General features: G+C 37.2%; 1 protein-coding gene across 1 annotated transcript in view; it reads left to right on the top strand.

The window, feature by feature from the left end:
- LOC139708458 (serine/threonine-protein kinase BRSK2-like) overlaps positions 1-20,242 on the top strand; it is a 112,239-nt gene that overhangs the window by 64,113 nt on the left and 27,884 nt on the right. The window contains 2 exon segments of the mRNA XM_071620411.1: positions 16,205-16,290; positions 17,742-17,882. Coding sequence (XP_071476512.1) covers positions 16,205-16,290; positions 17,742-17,882 — 227 coding nt within the window.

Here is a 20,242-nt window from a genome sequence, read left to right as displayed (position 1 = left end):
TTATCAATGAATATATGTTACTTGAATCTTGATCTATAGGTATCATTGAGAATATCAGATACTAGTATATCATTGATTGTAGAGTTGTGTAGGCTATTTCAATAGATGCATTTACCACTGTATATAAAGAGAAGCTAGAGTATGTCAATAGTTATAGGGTCTGTGTTATAGACTATCAAGGGGACAGGAAGTGCTGTATGTTAGCACAGTCTCTAGCAAGATGTTGTCCTCCCAGCTCACAGAGTGGAGTAAGTTTGTATGTAGGAGGATAAGGGAAGTTTAATGTATACATGAAGGCAAGAGCCATGGTTCTCTTTGTTAGAAAAGAGTTTATCGACTTCCTCCCTCAGTTTATGCTCGCTGGCTCTGTACTAGTGAGTGAGTTGTTGTAGTAATTTATCTGAAGAAAGAGTATTAAGTTGAGAAGTTAGTTATTTTAAATGTTTTCCTTATGGGAAAAACTGTAGAAGAATGGTTAGGAGAATAATTGGTTATTGGTTGTGGAATGAACATAATTGGTTGAGTTTCAGTTTTAGTTTTACATTTTAGTATGAAGACTCATACTAAAAGTTATAGCATATGATTGGAAATTATAATGTGAGAGAGCTGTTTAGTCGGATAAATCACATGTTTAGAATTACTTCACTCATGGAGGGAAGGCCAACTGTGTTACAATACACTTCAATTAATAATAATTTATATGTCATTTTATAAGAAAGACTAAAACAGATATGGAATAATTATGGGAACTGAATTTAGTACAGACAGGAAACTGTGAGTAGATATATTAAGATATCGTTAAAATATGTGTTGAACATGGTTATATACATTGTTGATAGAAAGGAAAGGAGAAGTGAAATTAATGAGTTTGTTGGAATAATATTTTGATCATAATCAGACAGTTAATTGATTATTGATTAGAAATATTGGTAACTAATACATATCATATGTAAGTACTGATTATGACAGAATTAAATAGTTATGTAGTTCAGTTTAGTTTATGCGTTTAACTAAGAACTGACTGTGTGGATTAACTTTGTGTTAAGTTCAAGGGTTATTACGCTTTTGTTATACATTATTGCTCTAAAGTATTTGATGATGCTTCAGTTTTGTCTGTTGAGACTTAATGAGAGTAATAAATGTGTGTCATTCTATACATGCACGCTGATACCACAACCATCAACCTGTTTCTTCTCATCCTTTTATCATCCTAGCACCCCGTACCCCTACAGGGGTGTTACACATGAATAATCACAATATATCACAGATGCTTATCTCAGTGAATTTGGAAAACAACATGCGTGTTATCAGAAATGACCTTTTCCTGCAGTATGTGCAAAATGGAAAGTCTTCCACGAACTGTCATGTTGCTATACAACACAGTCATGATAATCTACACTGGCATAGTGCCAGGACATGAGAATGGATTAATTTTGGTATTATAAGTGGATGGCTACTTTTATCACTTCTTTTGAAATACAATCTTCAACGAATTTTATATATTGTTGCATTTTACATCAGTTGTTTTTCCCACTTGAAGGTACTGTTTACCATTGGGAGCAGTGATTTTAAAAATGTTCCGAGATATCACATTTGATGCATACATTGTATGTGTAGGTCAGTTTTTTTCACAAAACAGTTATACCCTGTGAAAATTTTGCCATCAAAGCCTAAAATATAAGGAGATATCACTATTCTTCTCATTAATCCATAACTGTAGATGGTTTATTCTAAAAACATTTTTATCATAACTATTGTTCACATTTTGTATATATTTAACAATACTTAACATCGATTATTCTGATTCAAATATTTACATTGGTTGTTTCTATCCCTAACTCACATTTTAGAACTATTTTGAAGCACTAAAGCTGGGTTTTTGTTTCATCTGCAAGTGGGCAATTCCACGGTAACTCGCGTTACAAATAATGGGTACATTTATGGGATAATGTGCCAATATCTTTGTAATTGGTAGGATCTACAAGTTACTTTTTTCATCATGGGTTAAGTAGACATACACCAACTAAATGAGTCCAAAAAGAAAAATAAAGGACAAACATGTTGGGATTCTTGGATCATTTGATTTCGGTAACTCGCGTTACACAAAAAGGACATGGTCAATTCTATGAAGACCTCTTTTTGGAAAGTCTCCTCATACTAGACAATCTTGATAAAAGTTTTCCTACCTTGAATTGATAGTGGGTTAGGACTCATAAATTAACAATATCGAAGTTGAGTAACAATGACCTGGAAAAAAGTAGGGAGCCTTTATGTCGGTAACTCGCGTTACGGTAACTCGCGTTACATTATGTCCACTGATGGCACTGAATCTTGTGTTGAATATTCTGAGAGATGCTTATTTGTGTAGATAGTAAAATGAATAAATGTTAAACAAATATTTTACTAATAAACCCAATAGAAGAGTGCGTTTCAGACTAATAAGAGCTTCACTCCTCATAGAGACCTTGAATATATTTGAATATCTAGATGATTTAGGTGTATTAAGTGCATTGTAAGTTTCAGAGTGTAAAGATGAAAAATGTTGAAAGTCTTTTTAAAACAAAACATAAAAGTATCAAACCCTATCTACAAGTTTACAAAAAAGCTTACAATCTTTCAAAAATTCAAATCCTATCTTTGTGAGGAGTGAAAACTAGTACATTTCTTTGCGACTGATTGACAAAAAGACCAGTTCGTAATTCCACTTTGTGCGTGAACAAAAAAAGGTCATTTGTACCAACAGGCATTCTGGTTTGTAAATTCACTGAGATAAGCATCTGTGATGCGATGATTATTCATGCGATCCTTATAAACTGTATCTAAATGATGCTTGCCAGCACATCCACCTCACAGCAAGAATAGTACATTCTGTATTTTGCAATATAAAAGGAAATAAGCTGTTACTGCATTCAATACAAAACAATGAAATGGATGCCTGCTAAATTATATAATGATGGGAGTATTCTGAAATGCAAGTTCATTCTTTTTTTGAACATACATGTGTAAAAGTTCCATAAATCGTTATGTCGTGCAAGCTTATGCATTATGCTGCTTTGAAAACAAGTGAAGTGCCGAACCAACTGAGAAAAAAGAAAGGTCATTTGTACCAATGTGTACATGAGCTACAGTGTAATTACAAACTGGCTTATTACCCTACATCGACGTAAATAAGCACTGAATTGATCAGTGTTTTAGTAGTAGCCATGATAAAAAAAGTCATGGGCGTACATACTCGAGCAGTATTCGAACTTACGACCTCCTGATCACCGGACAGGCGTCATCTCTACTAGACCACTGTGCTTTCGCCCGACAGCAAGTGCTGGTTCTAATCCTTATAGCATGCAGTGGGTACTGCGTAATTATTCAAATTCATGAAATTCTTCCGTTGAGATGTTTTCATTGCAACTGATTGACAAATTGCCCTACATCATCTTTAATAAGCTCCCTGAATTGATCAGTGTTTTTATTAGTAGCCATGATAAAAAATCATGGGCATACATACTCGAGCAGGATTCGAACCCACAACCTCCTGATCTCGGGACAGGTGTCATCTTCAGTAGACCACCGAACAAGGATTAGAACCAACACTTGCTGTGCTTTATAGCATTCTGTAATAAAAATTCTGTAATACTGATGCAGGAAATTCAAAAGATAAATTGAATGGTCTCATTCACTGGGGGATACATTGTACACATGCAGTGAAAGCCTGGCTAGACTCTTCAATGTGGCATGTGATCAGTGGCCTTGATGCTAATCACAGTTTATTAGGCTGCCCTCCTTTGTTTCAGTCCAGCATAGTGTGTATACATGTAACACTGCATTTGATTGTTTTCACCACAATCTAGCTCAATTAAGTGCTAAAATTTGCTTATGTTGGGGGAAACTTGTGTTTATAGTTGGTAACTCGCGTTACATGCCGGTAACTCGCATTACATGGTAACTCGCGTTACACTTTTCATTGACATTCTTTAAGGTGATAACAGTGTTTATTAGTCCAGTCAATCTAGCGATTTTTAGGGGGTAACCCACCACTAATTGCAACAGTAGGAATTTTACTGCAGAGCAAGTTGTTGAGGCCTCCTGAACACCATACTAAAAGTCCCAAAAAATCCAGCGGGGCAATTTAGTAAAATTTGCATAATATGCAAATTAGCACCTGAAATGAGAGGAAATTGACAGATCTCAGCTTCCCGTTATCCAATTTTAAAGATTTAAATGTATAAACTTATATTTTGTAGGTCAATGAACACGATAGATGCCTTTTCGAATTGGTCGTACAAAAATAATTTACATAAAATGCAAATTAGCGGTAACTGTAAGAGTACATTCATAACAACAGTACTCACGTTGGCACAATGCACGTTTTGCATATGGGGACGCGGGGTTGAGGGGGTAACTTTGGGCGCCTCCCAAGGGGCCGCTTTAAATGTGCATCACTTTTAACTATATAAGTATTGTAAAGCAATGTCTCCTGTATTGATTACATTGCATTTCTTGAAAACAAAAATACCCTTGCTGTAAGGCACGATCGAATTTTGACAGTATGTACTTTTGGAACATATATATTCGCGTTATATGATATTATATGTTTTCTATATTGCCAAGAGGATAAAGGGCATTTCGGGGGCACACGCCACAGGGTCGCCCTTCAATAAGCACCCTTTTTATTGTGTAGATCTTGTAAAGCAAATTTGCGTATTTGCTGTATTGCTGGACCTACATTTAAAACCATTCACACTAGAACAACTGCATTTGCGTTGCTAATATCCGTATCTTGTCATAAAGGGCGTGAGCGTAGGTGTAAATTCAGACACCTCCCCAGGGATTACCTTTGGATGTCCACCTTTTTGACAATGTAGTTATTGTAGAGCAATGTTTCCTCTACTAATTAGTTGCATTTTTTTGGGGAAACAAAAGTGCCTTTGCTATACGGCACGATGGAATTTCGAAAACATGTACGTTTGGAACATATATATATTCGCGTTATATGATATTATATGTTTTCTATTATTGCCGTGAGGGTGGAGTATTTTTGGCACATCCCACAGGGTTGCCGTTTGATGCGCACCCTCTTAAGTGTATAGATCTTGTAAAGTTAAGTTTCTTCTATCATTTTCATAACTTGTCATCGATGAAAATTGTATTTGATGTATTGCCGGAACTACTTTTACAACCATTCATGCTAGAACAACGGTATTTGCGTTGCTAATATCTGTGTTTTGTAATAAGGGGGCGTGAGCGTAGATGTGAATTTGGACACTTCCCAAGGGATTACTTTTGAATGTTCACCCTTTTGACAATATAGTTATTGTAGAGCAATGTCTCCTCTATTAATTAGTTGCATTTCTTGGAAACAAAGGTGCCTTTGCTATTCAGCACGATGGAATTTTGAAAACATGTACGTTTGGAACATATATATATTCGCGTTGTATGATATTATATGTTTTCTAAGTTGCCGTGAGGGTTGAATATTTTTGGCACATCCCACAGGGTTACCATTTAATGTGCATCCTCTTCACTGTATAGATCTGGTAAGGTTAAGCCTCTTCTATCATTTCCATAACTTTTCATTGATAAATAGTGTATTCGCTGTATTGCCGGGACTACTTTTAAAACCATCCACGCTAGAACAACGGTGTTTGCGTTGCTAATATCTGTGTTTTGTCTTAAGGGTGCGTGAGCGTAGGTGTAATTTTGGACCATTCCCAAGGGATTGTCCTTTAATGTTCACCCTTTAGAGAATATGGATATCGTTAAGGGATGTCTCCTCTATTAACTACAATGTATTTTTGAAAACAAAAGTGCCCATGCTGCATGGCATGATCGAAGTTTGAAACATGTACGTTTGGAACATATAGTATATTCGCGTTAATGATATTCAATGTTTTCTATATTGCCGTGAGGGTGGGGTACTTTGGGGCACATCCCACAGGATTGGAATTTAATGTGCATCCTCTCACTGAATAGATATTGTGAAGCAATGCTTCTTCTATCATTTCCACGACATTCATCGATATAAAAGTGTGTAGCTGTATTGCCGGAACTACTTCTAAAACCATGTACCAAAGAACATCAGTATTTGCGTTCATAGTATCCGTGTGTTGTAATTACGGGGCTTGAGAGGAGGTGTAATTTTGGACGCTTCCCAAGGGATTGCTTTGAAATGTTCACCCTTTTGACAATAAAGTTAAGGTAGAGCAATTTTTTCTTCTTTCAATTATATTGCATTTCTTGAAAACAATAGGGCACTTGCTGTACAACCGTTGGAAAATTGGAACATATTCGTGCTAAATGATAGTGCATGTTTCCTATATTGCCCTGGGGGTTGGATGATTTGAACACATCCCACTCGGTGGCCTTTGAGTGTGCACCCCTTTGACTATATGAATATTGTAAAGCAGTGTCTCTACCATTTAAAAATCATGAAAAGTAAAGTGTTTTTATTTACAACCCGGCAAAACGACTTTCTACGTGCATGTACAACTGAATTTGCTTCGGCATATAATGCATGTTTTGTTAACCTGTTTTGGGACCACGAAGGTCAAGGTATGGGTGATTTGGGCACTTCTCAAGGGCTTGCGTTTGAATGTCCAACTTTTTGACAATATAGATATTGTAAAGCAACGTCTCCTGTATTACCTGAATTGCATTTTACGAAAATAAAAGAGTATGTGCTAGACAGGCGGAAGAACTTTTCAGAGGCATGTACCCATGGAACATTTTTTTCGCTGTTGTATATACTGCATGTTTTTCATTGCCTTTAGGATTTCACCTTTTCATCTTATAGATATTGTAGAACAATAATTCTTCTATAACTTCCACTGAAATTTAATGGAAATGAAACGAAAAGGACGTTATAGAGGGTTATAGAGGGTGTATTCACGTGTATATACTGTGTTTTGTACCGGGCTGTGAGGGTATAGGGATAAATTCGGGTACCTCCCTCCGAGTCGCTTTGACTCATGTGCACCACTTTTTAAAGATATACTTTCATAGAAATAGTCTTTGCTAGACGGCCAAACGACTTAAAAAAAAAATCTTGTACGCTTAGAACAACGGAAATCGCGTTGGTTGATGCATGTTTTGCAAATGGCCGTGGGGATATGATCGATAGGGGTAACTTTGGTCACTACCCACAGAGTTTCCTTTGACTGTGCTATCTTCAATATCTCAAAACCCTCAAGGGTGCAAGAGCTGAATCATCCAGATTCGAATAAGCACCTCTCCAAATAGAGTTCATTAATTACAAAATTGGACAAGTTATAGATGTTGACAGTTGTTTATATTATTTGATTCTAAGTAATTAATGGATAAGCTATCATTATCTTTCTGATAACAAACTATTATTCGCTTAAAATTATTCATGCTAGGTTTCTAATGCTGAAAAGTTTGTTTTTGGTGAAGAGAAACTGAAATGTCACATTTGAACACTCTTGATATGCTCATATCGGGCACTTTGGTGTATTTGAATATTCCGTTGGCTCGGTACCCTTTGCATATTATGCAAATGAGGCCCAGATTATGTACATGGAATTGTTTGCATCGCACTAAGTGACATTGCAAACATATGTTTCAACACTTTCGGTGTTCCAATCTGAAACCTAGAGGCATAGTTTTCATGGAAACACTGTATTTTAATCATTATTGGAGCTAATTTGCATATTATGCAAATAAGGCCCAGAATATGTACATGGAAATGTTTGCATCGCACTAACTTACATTGCAAACATATGTTTCAACACTTTGGGTGTTCCAATCTGAAACCTAGAAGCATAGTTTTCATGGAAACACTGTATTTTTATCATTATTGGAGCTAATTTGCATATTATGCAAATGAGGCCCAGAATATGTACATAGACATGTTTGCATCGCACTAACTGACATTGAAAACATAAGTTTCAACACTTTCGGTGTTTCAATCTGAAACCTAGAAGCATAGTTTTCATGGAAACACTGTATTTTTATCAAATTTTATGGGAGCTAATTTGCATATTATGCAAATGAGGCCCAGATCATGTCCATGGAAATGTTTGCATCGCACTAGCTGACATTGTAAACATACGTTAAAACACTTTCGGTTTTCCAATCTGAAACCTAGAAGCATAGTTTTCATGGAAACACTGTATTTTTATCATTATGGAGCTAATTTGCATATTATGCAAATTTAGCCACTTTACCCCATTGGATTTCTTGGGACTTTTAGTATGGTGTTTAGGAGCCCATAACAAGTTGCACTGCAGTGGAATTCATACTGTTGCAATTAGTGGTGGGTGAAACCCTATTTTGACTGGACTATATTCAAGTCAGCATCCTGTGTACAGTATCAGGGTGTGATGAATTTAGAAAATTATGATTCCCAACAAATTACCTCCACTGCTTCCTTCAGAATGAAAAATATTTCTTGTTTCGGTAACTCGCGTTACATGGCTCAAGGGCTGAACTTTCATGTGGTGATTAGAATTTTTTGAAGGTGGCATAAAAATTTCCTCATGGGAGACTGAAGTAGAACCAATTTGCTTCTTTAAAATAAATTAATTGAAGTGCTAGCAGAATTTTTCTATTAAAAAAAATTATATTAAGTTAAGCATGCATTTTAGCAATTTGGATGACTGAAAAATTGTCTTAAACATTTGTAGCTGTTTCTCGGGAAATATTTGACCGATTGATATAATTCTTTGAGTTTCTTTAACTTCAATATATGGGTAATACATAATGAGTAATTCTTTTGCATTATGATAAAGCTGAAATTTTAGTGCCATGTCCATATTCCCATGGAATTGCCCATATGGTAAATTATGTCTTTAATCTGATTGGGCAAGTAAGCAAAAAGAAAGACGAAGAATAGATAGAAAATAAATCGATGAAAAGGATGAAAATATTGGCAGCCTGAATTATTGAAGTACTCTTGCTGTGCACATACAATATACATGTAATTTAAAGGCTTGAATATCAACTCATCAACCACGAAAAACCATACTAATTTTGTTGTTTTTGTGTTTTTGGTGCTATGTCTTTGCCTATAATTACTGTTAGACATTAATAATACTTTAGAATGTAGAGTAATGACTATCATTCATTTGAGCCTAATATGTTGTTTGTCAGATACAAAACTGTGTGGGTTGCAGAATTTTCTGAAGGTTGTTCAACCTGCTTATTTTAAAGGGATGGTATAGGTTTTGTTAAGATAGGGATGTAGATTTCATGTTTTTGTGAGATAATCAGAAACCACTTATTTAATATGAACTACGTGTATCAAAGAGCATACAGAGGAATCGTGTGTTTGTTTTTATTTATGTTTTTGGATATTTCAACCATTTAAAAATTGAATTTCATCAAATAGACTTTTAATTCTTCTTAGGAAAGCCAAACATGAGTGTACATTATTGTACAATGTACAAATGTATAGTATGGCATTTGAAATTGTGATTTTATAGCTACTTGGTGTTTGGTATGAAGAAATGCTTTCTAATTGGTTTTCAGTTATGTATTGAAGGTGTACATTTTAACAAAAATGCTGCAGCATAAATGAAGGAAAGAGTATTCTATTCATGAGCAAGTGTAATGTTAAACCCTTCTTTCATTTTCTTTCCTTTTCTTTAATTTGGATTGAACTCCTGGACTGCAGTAATCATTAACTCATTTCAGCCTGTTGCCTTCTACGTACTCTGAGACCAACTGAATTTGATTCCACTTACACTTTTGTGGAATGAAACTGCTAGGTACAAAAAATAGTTTGTGGAGCAGTTTAAAAAAATGCAGAGCAAACTGCAGTGCAGTACTAGGAAAATTGTTCCCTGCCATGGATTTTAAACATGGGATAAAGGGTTCAGTATTTTAGGTTTTGTCAAGAAGTCTGGTGGGTATGTGTATGGGGGGGGGGGGGGGGAGGGGGAGATTCCTCACATTAGAGGCAGAAGGACGTTCGCTAAAGATCAATAGCAATTTATCCTCCTACGTACATTGCATGTTTCTGGGAATCACATACAGTGTACTCATCAGCCATGTTGTGTGTGTGGACGCCCCCCTCTGCAGCTCATTAGGCTGGCTCCATGTGCTGGGCATTCAAATTAAGATTATCACAACTGAAATGATCTGGCCACGGCAACATGGCCCCTCGCTGCTTTATGTGTGTAAAAAAGCTAATTATTGATTATTGCTCACTAATTACAGTCACTAATTATTATGCGGGAGTGTGGGCTCCATTTTAACCTCCTACACTGTAAAGCTGTGGGGCAAATCTAACAGCATGTAGCCATTATGTGATCCATCGCAGCTTTTGTAGCTTTCACACTTTTAATACCACTTCCCTCCCTCATTTCCCTAGCCCTGACAACTACACAATTGTATCCCCACCCTTGACTACCAGACAAAGGTACAGCCCTTCACCTGTAACTTGCCAAGCGTCCGTCCATCCCGCTGGCCGGAGATCAATGCCATTGACACTCGGTGGATCTGCGGCCATGGAATCTTCTCCCCGACAGTCAATCCGACACCCCCCATTAGCCGAATTCATTAGCATAGTTCACATGTGCAATTAGGGACCAAAGTGCAGCGTGTCGTATCCATCCCTCCGTCCATTTTGTGCATGCACATACATTTGTACTCTGAAAACACACACATAACGCGTCATATACCAGTAGCTATCATGCACAGGTTTTCACAATCTGCTCTCCCATCCTTTTGCTAAATACCCCACAAGCGACATACAAATTATGTAGGTCCAGTATCATCCCTGCTTTGCTGTCGAAAAGCCAAACATTTCTTGGATACTTTGGTTTTTCATTCCAGGGTACTCACATTAAGAGGCAAGAATGCTTGTGGTTTTAAATACTAAGTTCTTTAATTAAGGAACGCAGTGGTGACAAATGTGAAGATGTTATCACATGTTATCCATCATATGATTAGCCAAAGCTCATACAGAATGACCGAGTATGATTATCTCGTATCAAACCCGTTCCTTATGGGAACCTGGTGTTCCCGTAGCGTCAACAGATGGGAACTTGCTATACCAGGTTCCCAAGATGTAGACAGGATTGCTTGCATTTATGACCTAAATTCATGTTAATTTGTGCTATTCTCCCCACTTAAATGGCTGTAATAGAAACATTAGGGTTTCTTCTATTGATATTTGTTTTCTTTCTGCATGAAAATTGCGTGTATTGCAGTATTATTTGCCTTTTCTCTGATGTAGTGTGTTCTTGTTTTGCCGTAAAACTCGTAAACCTGTTGAGGACGGGCTGATTTTGCTACAGCACGCATTTCCCATAGACACCTGCCCAAGTATACTCGGGACTCGTCCTCAGTGGGTTAAAGATGTAATGTACATGTACATAGTGGTCAAGGTTGAGCTCAGTAGATTGACTTTGCTGACCTTTATACATGTGTCTTTTCTGTATAACATTAACAAAAGAGTTTGTGAGCACATCAGCACACGCTCTATTCATACCTTGTGCCCGATCAATATTTCCATTGTTCGATGGCACAATCATGTAGTTGACTGTGGAAAGGGATTATGTAACGCTTAATAAATGCTTGCGCATGGATGGACCATAATTGTTGGATCGTTCTTATTTTCTGAGATTACCAAGCTGAGTCTGCCTTGCATACTCAATCAACTACTTAAACATTCTCTACCACCACTCCATGTACTGTATACGCTATATATTTCGCGGGGGTTTTATTTTCGCGAATTTCGCGAGTCGGGAGCTATTCGCGAAATTAACAACACGCGAAAATATTACCTTCCAAAATAAATCCCTTGCCTTGATGATACGAACATTTCAGTACTAGTATACCATGTCACGGCTTACCGAACAGACCATACTGGCTAAGCTTATTTACGCACGTCCACGTCTACTTACGAATACTGTAGAGAGCCAATCCATTATCGCAAGGGGACCACTCGTCAGAAATCTAGCGCGATGGACTTAACCACTTCAAAAATGTTGAATTCTAACTTACTAGTTCGCAGAGTTTGGTAAGTTTTTTTCATGCAGTGTATAACTAGTATCATTCTTATTTGCTAGTAAGTTGAAAATTCACACTTTCTTTGCCACTTCATATTTTCTCTGGTCCCCCAATCGCGAATTTAACCACTCGCGAAAATGTGTGACAGAGGCAATTCGCGAAAATTTATGTACGCGAAAATTATAGCGTATACAGTATTCAGTTTCATCAGAGGATAAAATGCTTTACATTGTATACCATACCAGATGAAATATTAAGGTGACTTCACAGATAATCTGACGTTATTCCGAATTTCATTTTCGGATCAACAAATCTTCGGAATAATGAACCTTCGGAATAACACCACACATGTTTGGATTAACGAACTCTTTTTCATTTTCGGATTAACGAACCACTAGGTATAGGGAATTTGTGTGTTTCGGATTAACAAACCTTCGGAATAACGAACCTTCGGAATAGCGAATCTTCGGAATAACGAACAGCACCCGGATACACCGTATGTCCCCCCAAAAAATTACAACAGGACCCTCTGCGATGATATCTTTAAAAATAGTGAATCAATCCAAATACAAATTAAGGGTATGAAACTACAATTCATTGCCCACATCTTACAAAAAAAAAAAAAAAAACCCATTCGATTTGCTTCAGTGGTCAAAGAGAAATGAGGAATTTTGTAGAGGATGTCCCGGAATCTCTTCCCTCCAAGTTCTGTCTATTGTTTTCACACACAAAAGCATCGAACTGCTAAACTTGGAAGAATCAGACCCACCACATGCTTTACAACATTCCACATTTCTCTGTGACCGCTTAACCAAATTGAATGGGGGTGTTTCTGCAAAATAGAGCTAATATGTTATATTTTAAGACCCTGAAGTAGCATTTAGACAGTTTAATCATATTGGGTGTTATCAACGCGAAAATTTGATTGTTATTTTTTTTTTTTTTTGGGGGGGGGGACATACTGTATTTGAGAATAATCCTTGTAACAACCTGTGTACAGCTTTATTACTGATCTTTACAACAACAAAAAAAACAGTGAGAAAGTGCACACACACACACACACACAGCTGAGGAATCTTGACTGAAGTCTTATCATTACTAATGACCATGTAATGCGTCGATGCACATATTCGCTCATGGGTGCTGTCGTGGTTTTCATATGTACTCTGTAGGTAGCCAATGAAGATTGATTTAATTGGACCAGCCACATCTCTCCTTGCTAGCGGGTCTTTCACAAGATCTCCTCTTGTGTATGAATCAGCAATTCTTCGTTTTATGAAGATTACTATTATTCAGTTTAATTCAAGTCATTTCCATCCAGACTCAGTTTTATTCAAATCTTTTCAATTTTAATCAATTTAAATTTAGTGTTTGTTTAATTCCAGTACACTTGATTTCATTTAATTCAGTCTAAATCAGTTTATTTCAGTTCAGTTCACTTCAGTCTGATTCCATCATATTCAAAGTAAACTTCAACCAAGCAGGGAATGAGTATTGAAAGATGCAGTTAAATGCTATTTTGGCTCTCTCTTTTAAATACAGAGTTGCTAAGTCTTCCTTCTATCATTGGAGGCTTTCTAAAAGCTTGACAAATTTGATTATATCTTTGACAACAGAGAATTTGAAAACCCATATTTTCTTCTGTTATCGCATACGGTTGTATGTTGTAACATGTCCCCGTGGCATTTCGTCGGGTGCCCGTGCATTGGCCGCTAACGCAATACAAATTGTATTGCGTTAGCGGCCAATGCACGGGCACCCGACGATTTGCTCCTGCAACAATTGCTCCTGAATATCTGCACGCTCAGCCAAACATAAAACGTACCCACAATCATAACCATAACACTAATCCTAATCCTCACATCAAACTAAACCTAAGACCCTATTGCAACCCTACCCGTAACCCTTTTAAAGTCCTTAAAGAAAGTAAGACCGGAGCAATTGTTGCAGAGGCTTACATGTCCCTTGTCACCATGTAACACATAATCTTCTTGATTGCTCTGTGGAACCTTCCTCTAGTCTGATTTTTTAATAGCACACGGCAAATATACGTACACTTTATTACTTTAATACGTACAAATTAATTGTTGTAGATGTCTGGAGAAGGGACTGTGAAATTAAAAGCAAGAGACAGCATATAAAATGATTTATAGATTGCACAGATTACATCTAATTGGCTGTGTCATCTTCACGCTACTGTATAAACAGACAGGCAGACAGTAAAATTAATCATCTTATAGTTCGCTATCAAACCTTCTCCCCTTTGCCTGACCAAGCCCAGAACAATCAAAGTAATTTTGAAATGTTTTAATATCAAAACATGCCATTAGTTGGTGGATTTAATCACCAAATGTAGTTGTCTTTATACTGTAGATGTCACTTTGTAGACACAACAAAGCATGTTTGCAAAGTTTTCTGCCAATTCAACATCAATATCCATGTGTACCCTGACCGCCCTGACAAGAAATTCTCGTTTAACTGCTGAGGTGCATAAAACCGTACAGGTGTATACACTGTACCTCATTCTGGGAATTGTATTTACAGCACACTGTATCCGATGTATACAAAATTAATTCACATAGGGCGGGTGTGTCAAATTTCATTTTCGCGACACGGAATCTGTCGGCGCAGCCACTTGTATCTGCTCGAGCCCGACGGAGATTAGATGGTAATCCGTGTCGGTATTGGGTTGGTGAGGTCGAGCAGAGTGTGCTGTGTACAGAGGTGGCTAGGACGATCTATCTCAACCGCTATAATTCCACACAAGGAAAATATATCATGATAATATTTCCACATGGCATAAACTTGTATGCATCCAATGACCTTTCTGCAGATAGGAGCCCTTGCATCACAAATTATGCAATAGAAGATGTTATGTGCTTCGTACGCCTTTTTGCCTGCACTTGGAGTGCCTGCCTTCTTCGCCATTGAATTGGCACAGATGTCTCGGAAACTAATTGTCACTAAATAGAAATTACCTAATCCCCTTACTGTTAATCCCCAAATTGTGTCACTACGGCCTTTTTCTTGGAATGAGCTACATTGCTACACCCAGGCCCTGTTTCATAAAGCTGTTCATAAAGTTACGAAAGACTTACGAACGACTGGTGATCAGTTGTGATGTGCTATACTTATCAGAATTTCAATAATTCAGGACAAGAACTGATCACTCGTCGCTCGTAAGTCATTCGTAACTTTATGAACGGCTTTATGAAACACCCCCCTGGAGTAGGCTTGCTGACTGTACAACTACAAGCTCGGATGAATTACTAAATGCTGATAAAAGAGTGTGGCAAGCTATCAAGGCTACACTGTGTGCCTCTAGAGGCACATAAAAGATTAATAATGAATCGAGAGTGGCAGATTCCAAACTCACACACAGTGTACAGATTGTATCATAAATATCAACAATCATTTGTATACCAAACCAGGTTTTGTGTATGTATTCGATTGGTTATGATGTATTTATGACATGGCATTCTGTCTTTCATCGTATGGACAGGTACACAGTTGTTCGGCCATACTCACCATTTTACTCAAGTCTTACTTTCATATTCACGTCTCAGAATTCTGTGTGGTTTTAAATATTGATCATCTTCTCTTTTATTCTCCAAATTAATGTACATATGATGAAAGTAAAAAAAAGAAACACTCCAAAATTTCCTACATTGATTCTTGGATGAGTTGTCAGATACTGTATATGCCGAATATTTCGCGAGGTTCTTATTTTCGCGAATTTCACGAGTCGGGTGCTACTCGTGAAATCAAAGACAAGCGAAAATATTGACTCTGATCCCGATGTGAATGTGACGTACGTGTGAACACTTCTCCGTTCAGAAGAGGACTCCACGATCGCGAATTTAACCACTTGCAAAATCGTTGGGAATTCCCGATTTGTGAAAATTTAGACTCGCAAAATATAATAGCGTATACAGTAATGGGGAGTTGTGAAGTCTACTGTAAAACCAGAAATATTTGCGGCATGAAACTTTAGCAAATTGGAGCCGACCCCTTTTTCTCGGCATTAAACTTTCGCAAATTGCCCCTGACATTCAACGCTTTGTGTCTAGACAAACATTTTGGGTGCATTTTACTCTGAGAATCTTGGCAAAGTTTGTGAAAGTTTTTTGGATGCAAATTGTTTTGCTTTTGCAATATTTCTTTATAAACAAAATGGATGTCTGCACTCATGGCTTCACTTCAAATTGATTAAGTGATCTTTCATTGTTCTTGGCAGGTGGAACGAGAGATTGCCATTATGAAACTAATTGAACACCCTCATGTACTTGGCCTCTACGACGTCTATGAAAACAGAAAGTACTTGTGAGTATCTATCTAAACATTTACATGCATTTAACCCATGTTCCTATGATAATTTGCATATGTATCTATTCTCACATTTTTTTTCTCGTCTTCACATTTTCATATACTTGTTTTATTCTATTAAACAAAGTGCTTTTATAAATAAAGTGATATTGTGAAGGAGAACATGATCCTCTTTAGTATGGAAAGCATGCTTGGCATAATCTCATTTTCAATAGTTTTAACCATCACCACTCTGATATAAATACAGATCGGATAGTGCAATAATTGAGAAAACTGTAAACCATTAGTGATTTGAATAACTAAAAAAAAAGAGGAATATGATTAAATTAAAAGGGACAGTTTTAACGCTTTGCAATCTGAATTTTAATGTTTCAAAAAAATGTGAAATTTGAGACCGTATTGTTTTGTAATGAAACTTTTGATTTCTTTTTCTTCTACGCCTATGCACATCAGTGTTAGATGCCTAATTTCATGTGCACTATAATCTGTACTATGGACGATTCCACATTCAGTTTCCTTTGTTTTTTACTTTTCCAGTTCCTTAAACATTTGTCTTGATAGGTTTTAGAAATAAGATGGAACTATTAGTCTTCATCAAGGAAAACATATGATAGTCTGTAGAATTTAAACATGTATAAAATACTAATAAACCTTTTGAATTGATGTTCGTTATAACTTTGATAGGTTGTCATGGTGAACTGGCATGGATAAGTTCACAGTAACCAGGACAACATCAGGTTTTAGACAGGAATAATCACAGCATCATGTCGTAGTGACAGACGGCAGAAATCATGCTTTTTGTAGATTTACTGTCTGGGGACTAAATCTGCATAGATATTACTTCTAGCTCTGTACTTTGTAAACATGTCGTACCAACCTCCATCCTGTAAACCTGTGTTCACGCAGATGAAAAGTGAGATTTAGGTGGCAGATTTTATATTTCTTGGGCTCGTTTTTATGACCATCTTCTTCACACAAAATATTCTGCTGTCATGTTATACACCATGAATATGTGCCAGTTGCCACATGGAAAAATTTGGGGTTTTTACATTCTTTTTGGGCAATAATATGCCTCCATTGATCAAACATTTGGTCAATTTTTTCTCTACCTTGGGCTGTGATAAGATCATAGAATTGTTGGAAAAGCAGTCATTACAGGAATTGTACCTGGTTACTTTTGATACACACAATTGCTTTAAAAATACTAAACAATCCTGCGTACCATATGTTTGGTTGAAAGTCACTTTTAATACATTCATGACGTTCGAACACGCCCACAATGAAACTTTGGTTTCAGTTTCAATGTTTGCAATTATATATGAATATGAATACTAATAAATCTGTAAAAATTGTCTCCAGTTTTAATCTTATAGAAGAGTGTATATTTTGATTTTGTTGGGACTGTTCCACTTTGATTGCCATTGCATGTTATCCTCTCTTCGTGTCAGATATCTCGTCCTGGAGCACGTATCAGGCGGCGAGCTCTTCGACTACTTAGTGAAGAAAGGTCGGTTGACGCCGCGCGAGGCACGCAGGTTCTTCCGACAGATCATCTCCGCCATCGACTTCTGTCACAGCTTCTCAATATGGTGAGTCAGCGGTTCAAGGCCGAGCTCGAAACAGACAACGGAGGTCATTGTCGCACTGGGGGAGTGTTTGGGGCGGAAGATTAAAAAAGGGATGGCTTTGGGGCGGGAGGAGGGTGCAAAGGAGAGCGAGGCACGAGCGGAACATGATGGGAATCAGAGATTGGGTGAACAGCCTCTCTGTTATGGACAGCAGTGATTGCTGAATATGATTCACCAATAACAGCATGCAGTATTATAAGCGAGATGAAGGGGGGGGGGGGGGTAGGTAATATAAGGTTAGGGACCACAATTGTATAGTGGCTGTTACTCCCAAAATTGTCTGTTGCATCGTAACAATGCCCTTCACTTCCTTCGAAGTCTGGGATGTGTGCGTGTGTAGTCGATCAGCTCCTGGTCTGACAGACTTCCAGATATTTTTAACTCTGAGCTGTCAGGTGGTTCAGTGCAGCTGAGCAGATGCTTGGCAATGTTTATATCCTGTCACTTCCAAATTTCTCCTTCGTTCTTCAGCACAACGTTTCTCACTTCCCTGAAAGTATACAGATAAGCACCTTGATAGTGGCTTTCACATTCGTGTAGCAATTAGAGAATGAGTTGGTGTACTGAATGATGAGAATTGTCCAATCTTCCCATAAATCAAACTTCATTATTAAAATACTTATCTCTGAACAGTATAAAATAGTATATTCCTATGGAACTGTGCAATACAATTCTAATAGTGATAGATATTAAAATAGATAGTGATGAAATAATAATATCAATGATGATGATAATAATAATAATAATGATGATAATAATAATAATAATGATGATAATAATAAAAATAATAATAATGATAATTATTGTAATGATAATGATAATAATAGTAATAATATCATTATTGTTAGTAATATTATTATATTTTTATCATCATCATGATTATGATATTATACTGTCAGACTGCTGCTTTCACTCAAGCCATTTGGATTTCACTCTCCTTCAACCCGCTGAGGACGGTTTGATTTTGCTACGACACACATTTTCCATAGACGCTTGCCCAAGTATACTCGGGACTCGCCCTCAACGGGTTAAAGTCCCATGCAATGAAGCCGTGATATTTGAATTCTTCCACGACCCCCAGCTTAAAATCCCCTTGACTTTACGTTACAGACTGGACTGTGAGACTTCAGACTTGTAAGTTTCAGAGTATTCAGAAAGTGATGCAATTTGAGCAGCCTAACTCGCTGCCAGTTACAGTAAAACTCTAAGTGGCATACCAATACAAAGATCACTGGAGAACAGCAGGTTAAAGTAGTCTTTATGAGCAGGTGAGCTTAAAGGACAGGTTCATGAACAAACACACACAGAAGGCTTTGTAGGGAAACAGAATTTAGTGGTTTTTATAGTGTATGCAGGTTGTCTTTTTGTTGTCTGTTATAGATATATTTTGATGGACGTTGTGTGTGTAGTTCTTTTCTTTTTTTGAGGAGTTCTATCATTGTGGGATGATATTTGAAACCTAAAATATTCAGACATCCCTACAATGTTGATATGACAGATATCAAAATAGACAGCCATGCTCAAATGCAGCTCAGTTGTTTCAGAAGGTCCCGCGAGACCAAATTGTCTTTTTCCCCCCTAAAACCCAACAAACGGCAGGTCGTCGTGCTCTGAATACAGAGCGGAAACTGGATCCTTGTCCCCGACACTTTGTGTAGATGAAAGCAGGAAGTCGTTCAGGAAGTTGAGTCTGTTGTAATGGCAAAGCACAAATCCCTGGAAAGCTGGGCACCGGGCCAAAGGGAAGATGGTCATTTAACCCTTCAGCACCTAAAAGGTTTCTTGCACTATCATTTTTTTTTTTTTTTTGCTGGAGGAAAGAGTCAAATTTACATTGTTATTGTATATACAGTATGAACCAGGAGACAATTCACATTCTCACACAACCACACACATTGCATGTACACAAACACGTACTAACACACACACAAACTTCGGCACTTCGCTATTCATTTGTATCTTGTGCATTTATTAGTGGTGTCCAAGACTTTTTGATGTGCTATTCCTTTCCCACTCATATGAATATCTTTTTGCTGGGTTCCCACTGTTGTATGATCTGTTAATCATCCTTTAGTTGACCATTGATATTTGATCAATAGAATTTTTGTTTATACTGTCTATCTCAATCTGCTCCACTCTCGAAATCATGGTCGGAATCATGGAGTAATCTTGATTGTATCACATCTAATCAGATCATGAGGTCAGTTGTGGCAGTTCTGATGATCATAGAAAAGTCTTGGACGTTTATAGAATTGTTCATAGTCGTATGATCAACGTGACTGCATGACTGACGTCAAGATCTGATATGATCACAACGATTA

This window comes from Diadema antillarum, unplaced genomic scaffold (genome assembly GCF_040938485.1).
Source record: "Diadema antillarum isolate AM-2024a unplaced genomic scaffold, OU_Dant_1.0 seq00001338_RagTag, whole genome shotgun sequence".
NCBI lineage: Eukaryota > Metazoa > Echinodermata > Echinoidea > Diadematoida > Diadematidae > Diadema > Diadema antillarum.
The sequence above is the reverse complement of the archived record's forward strand: the minus strand, read 5'-3'. Positions and strand labels throughout refer to the sequence as shown.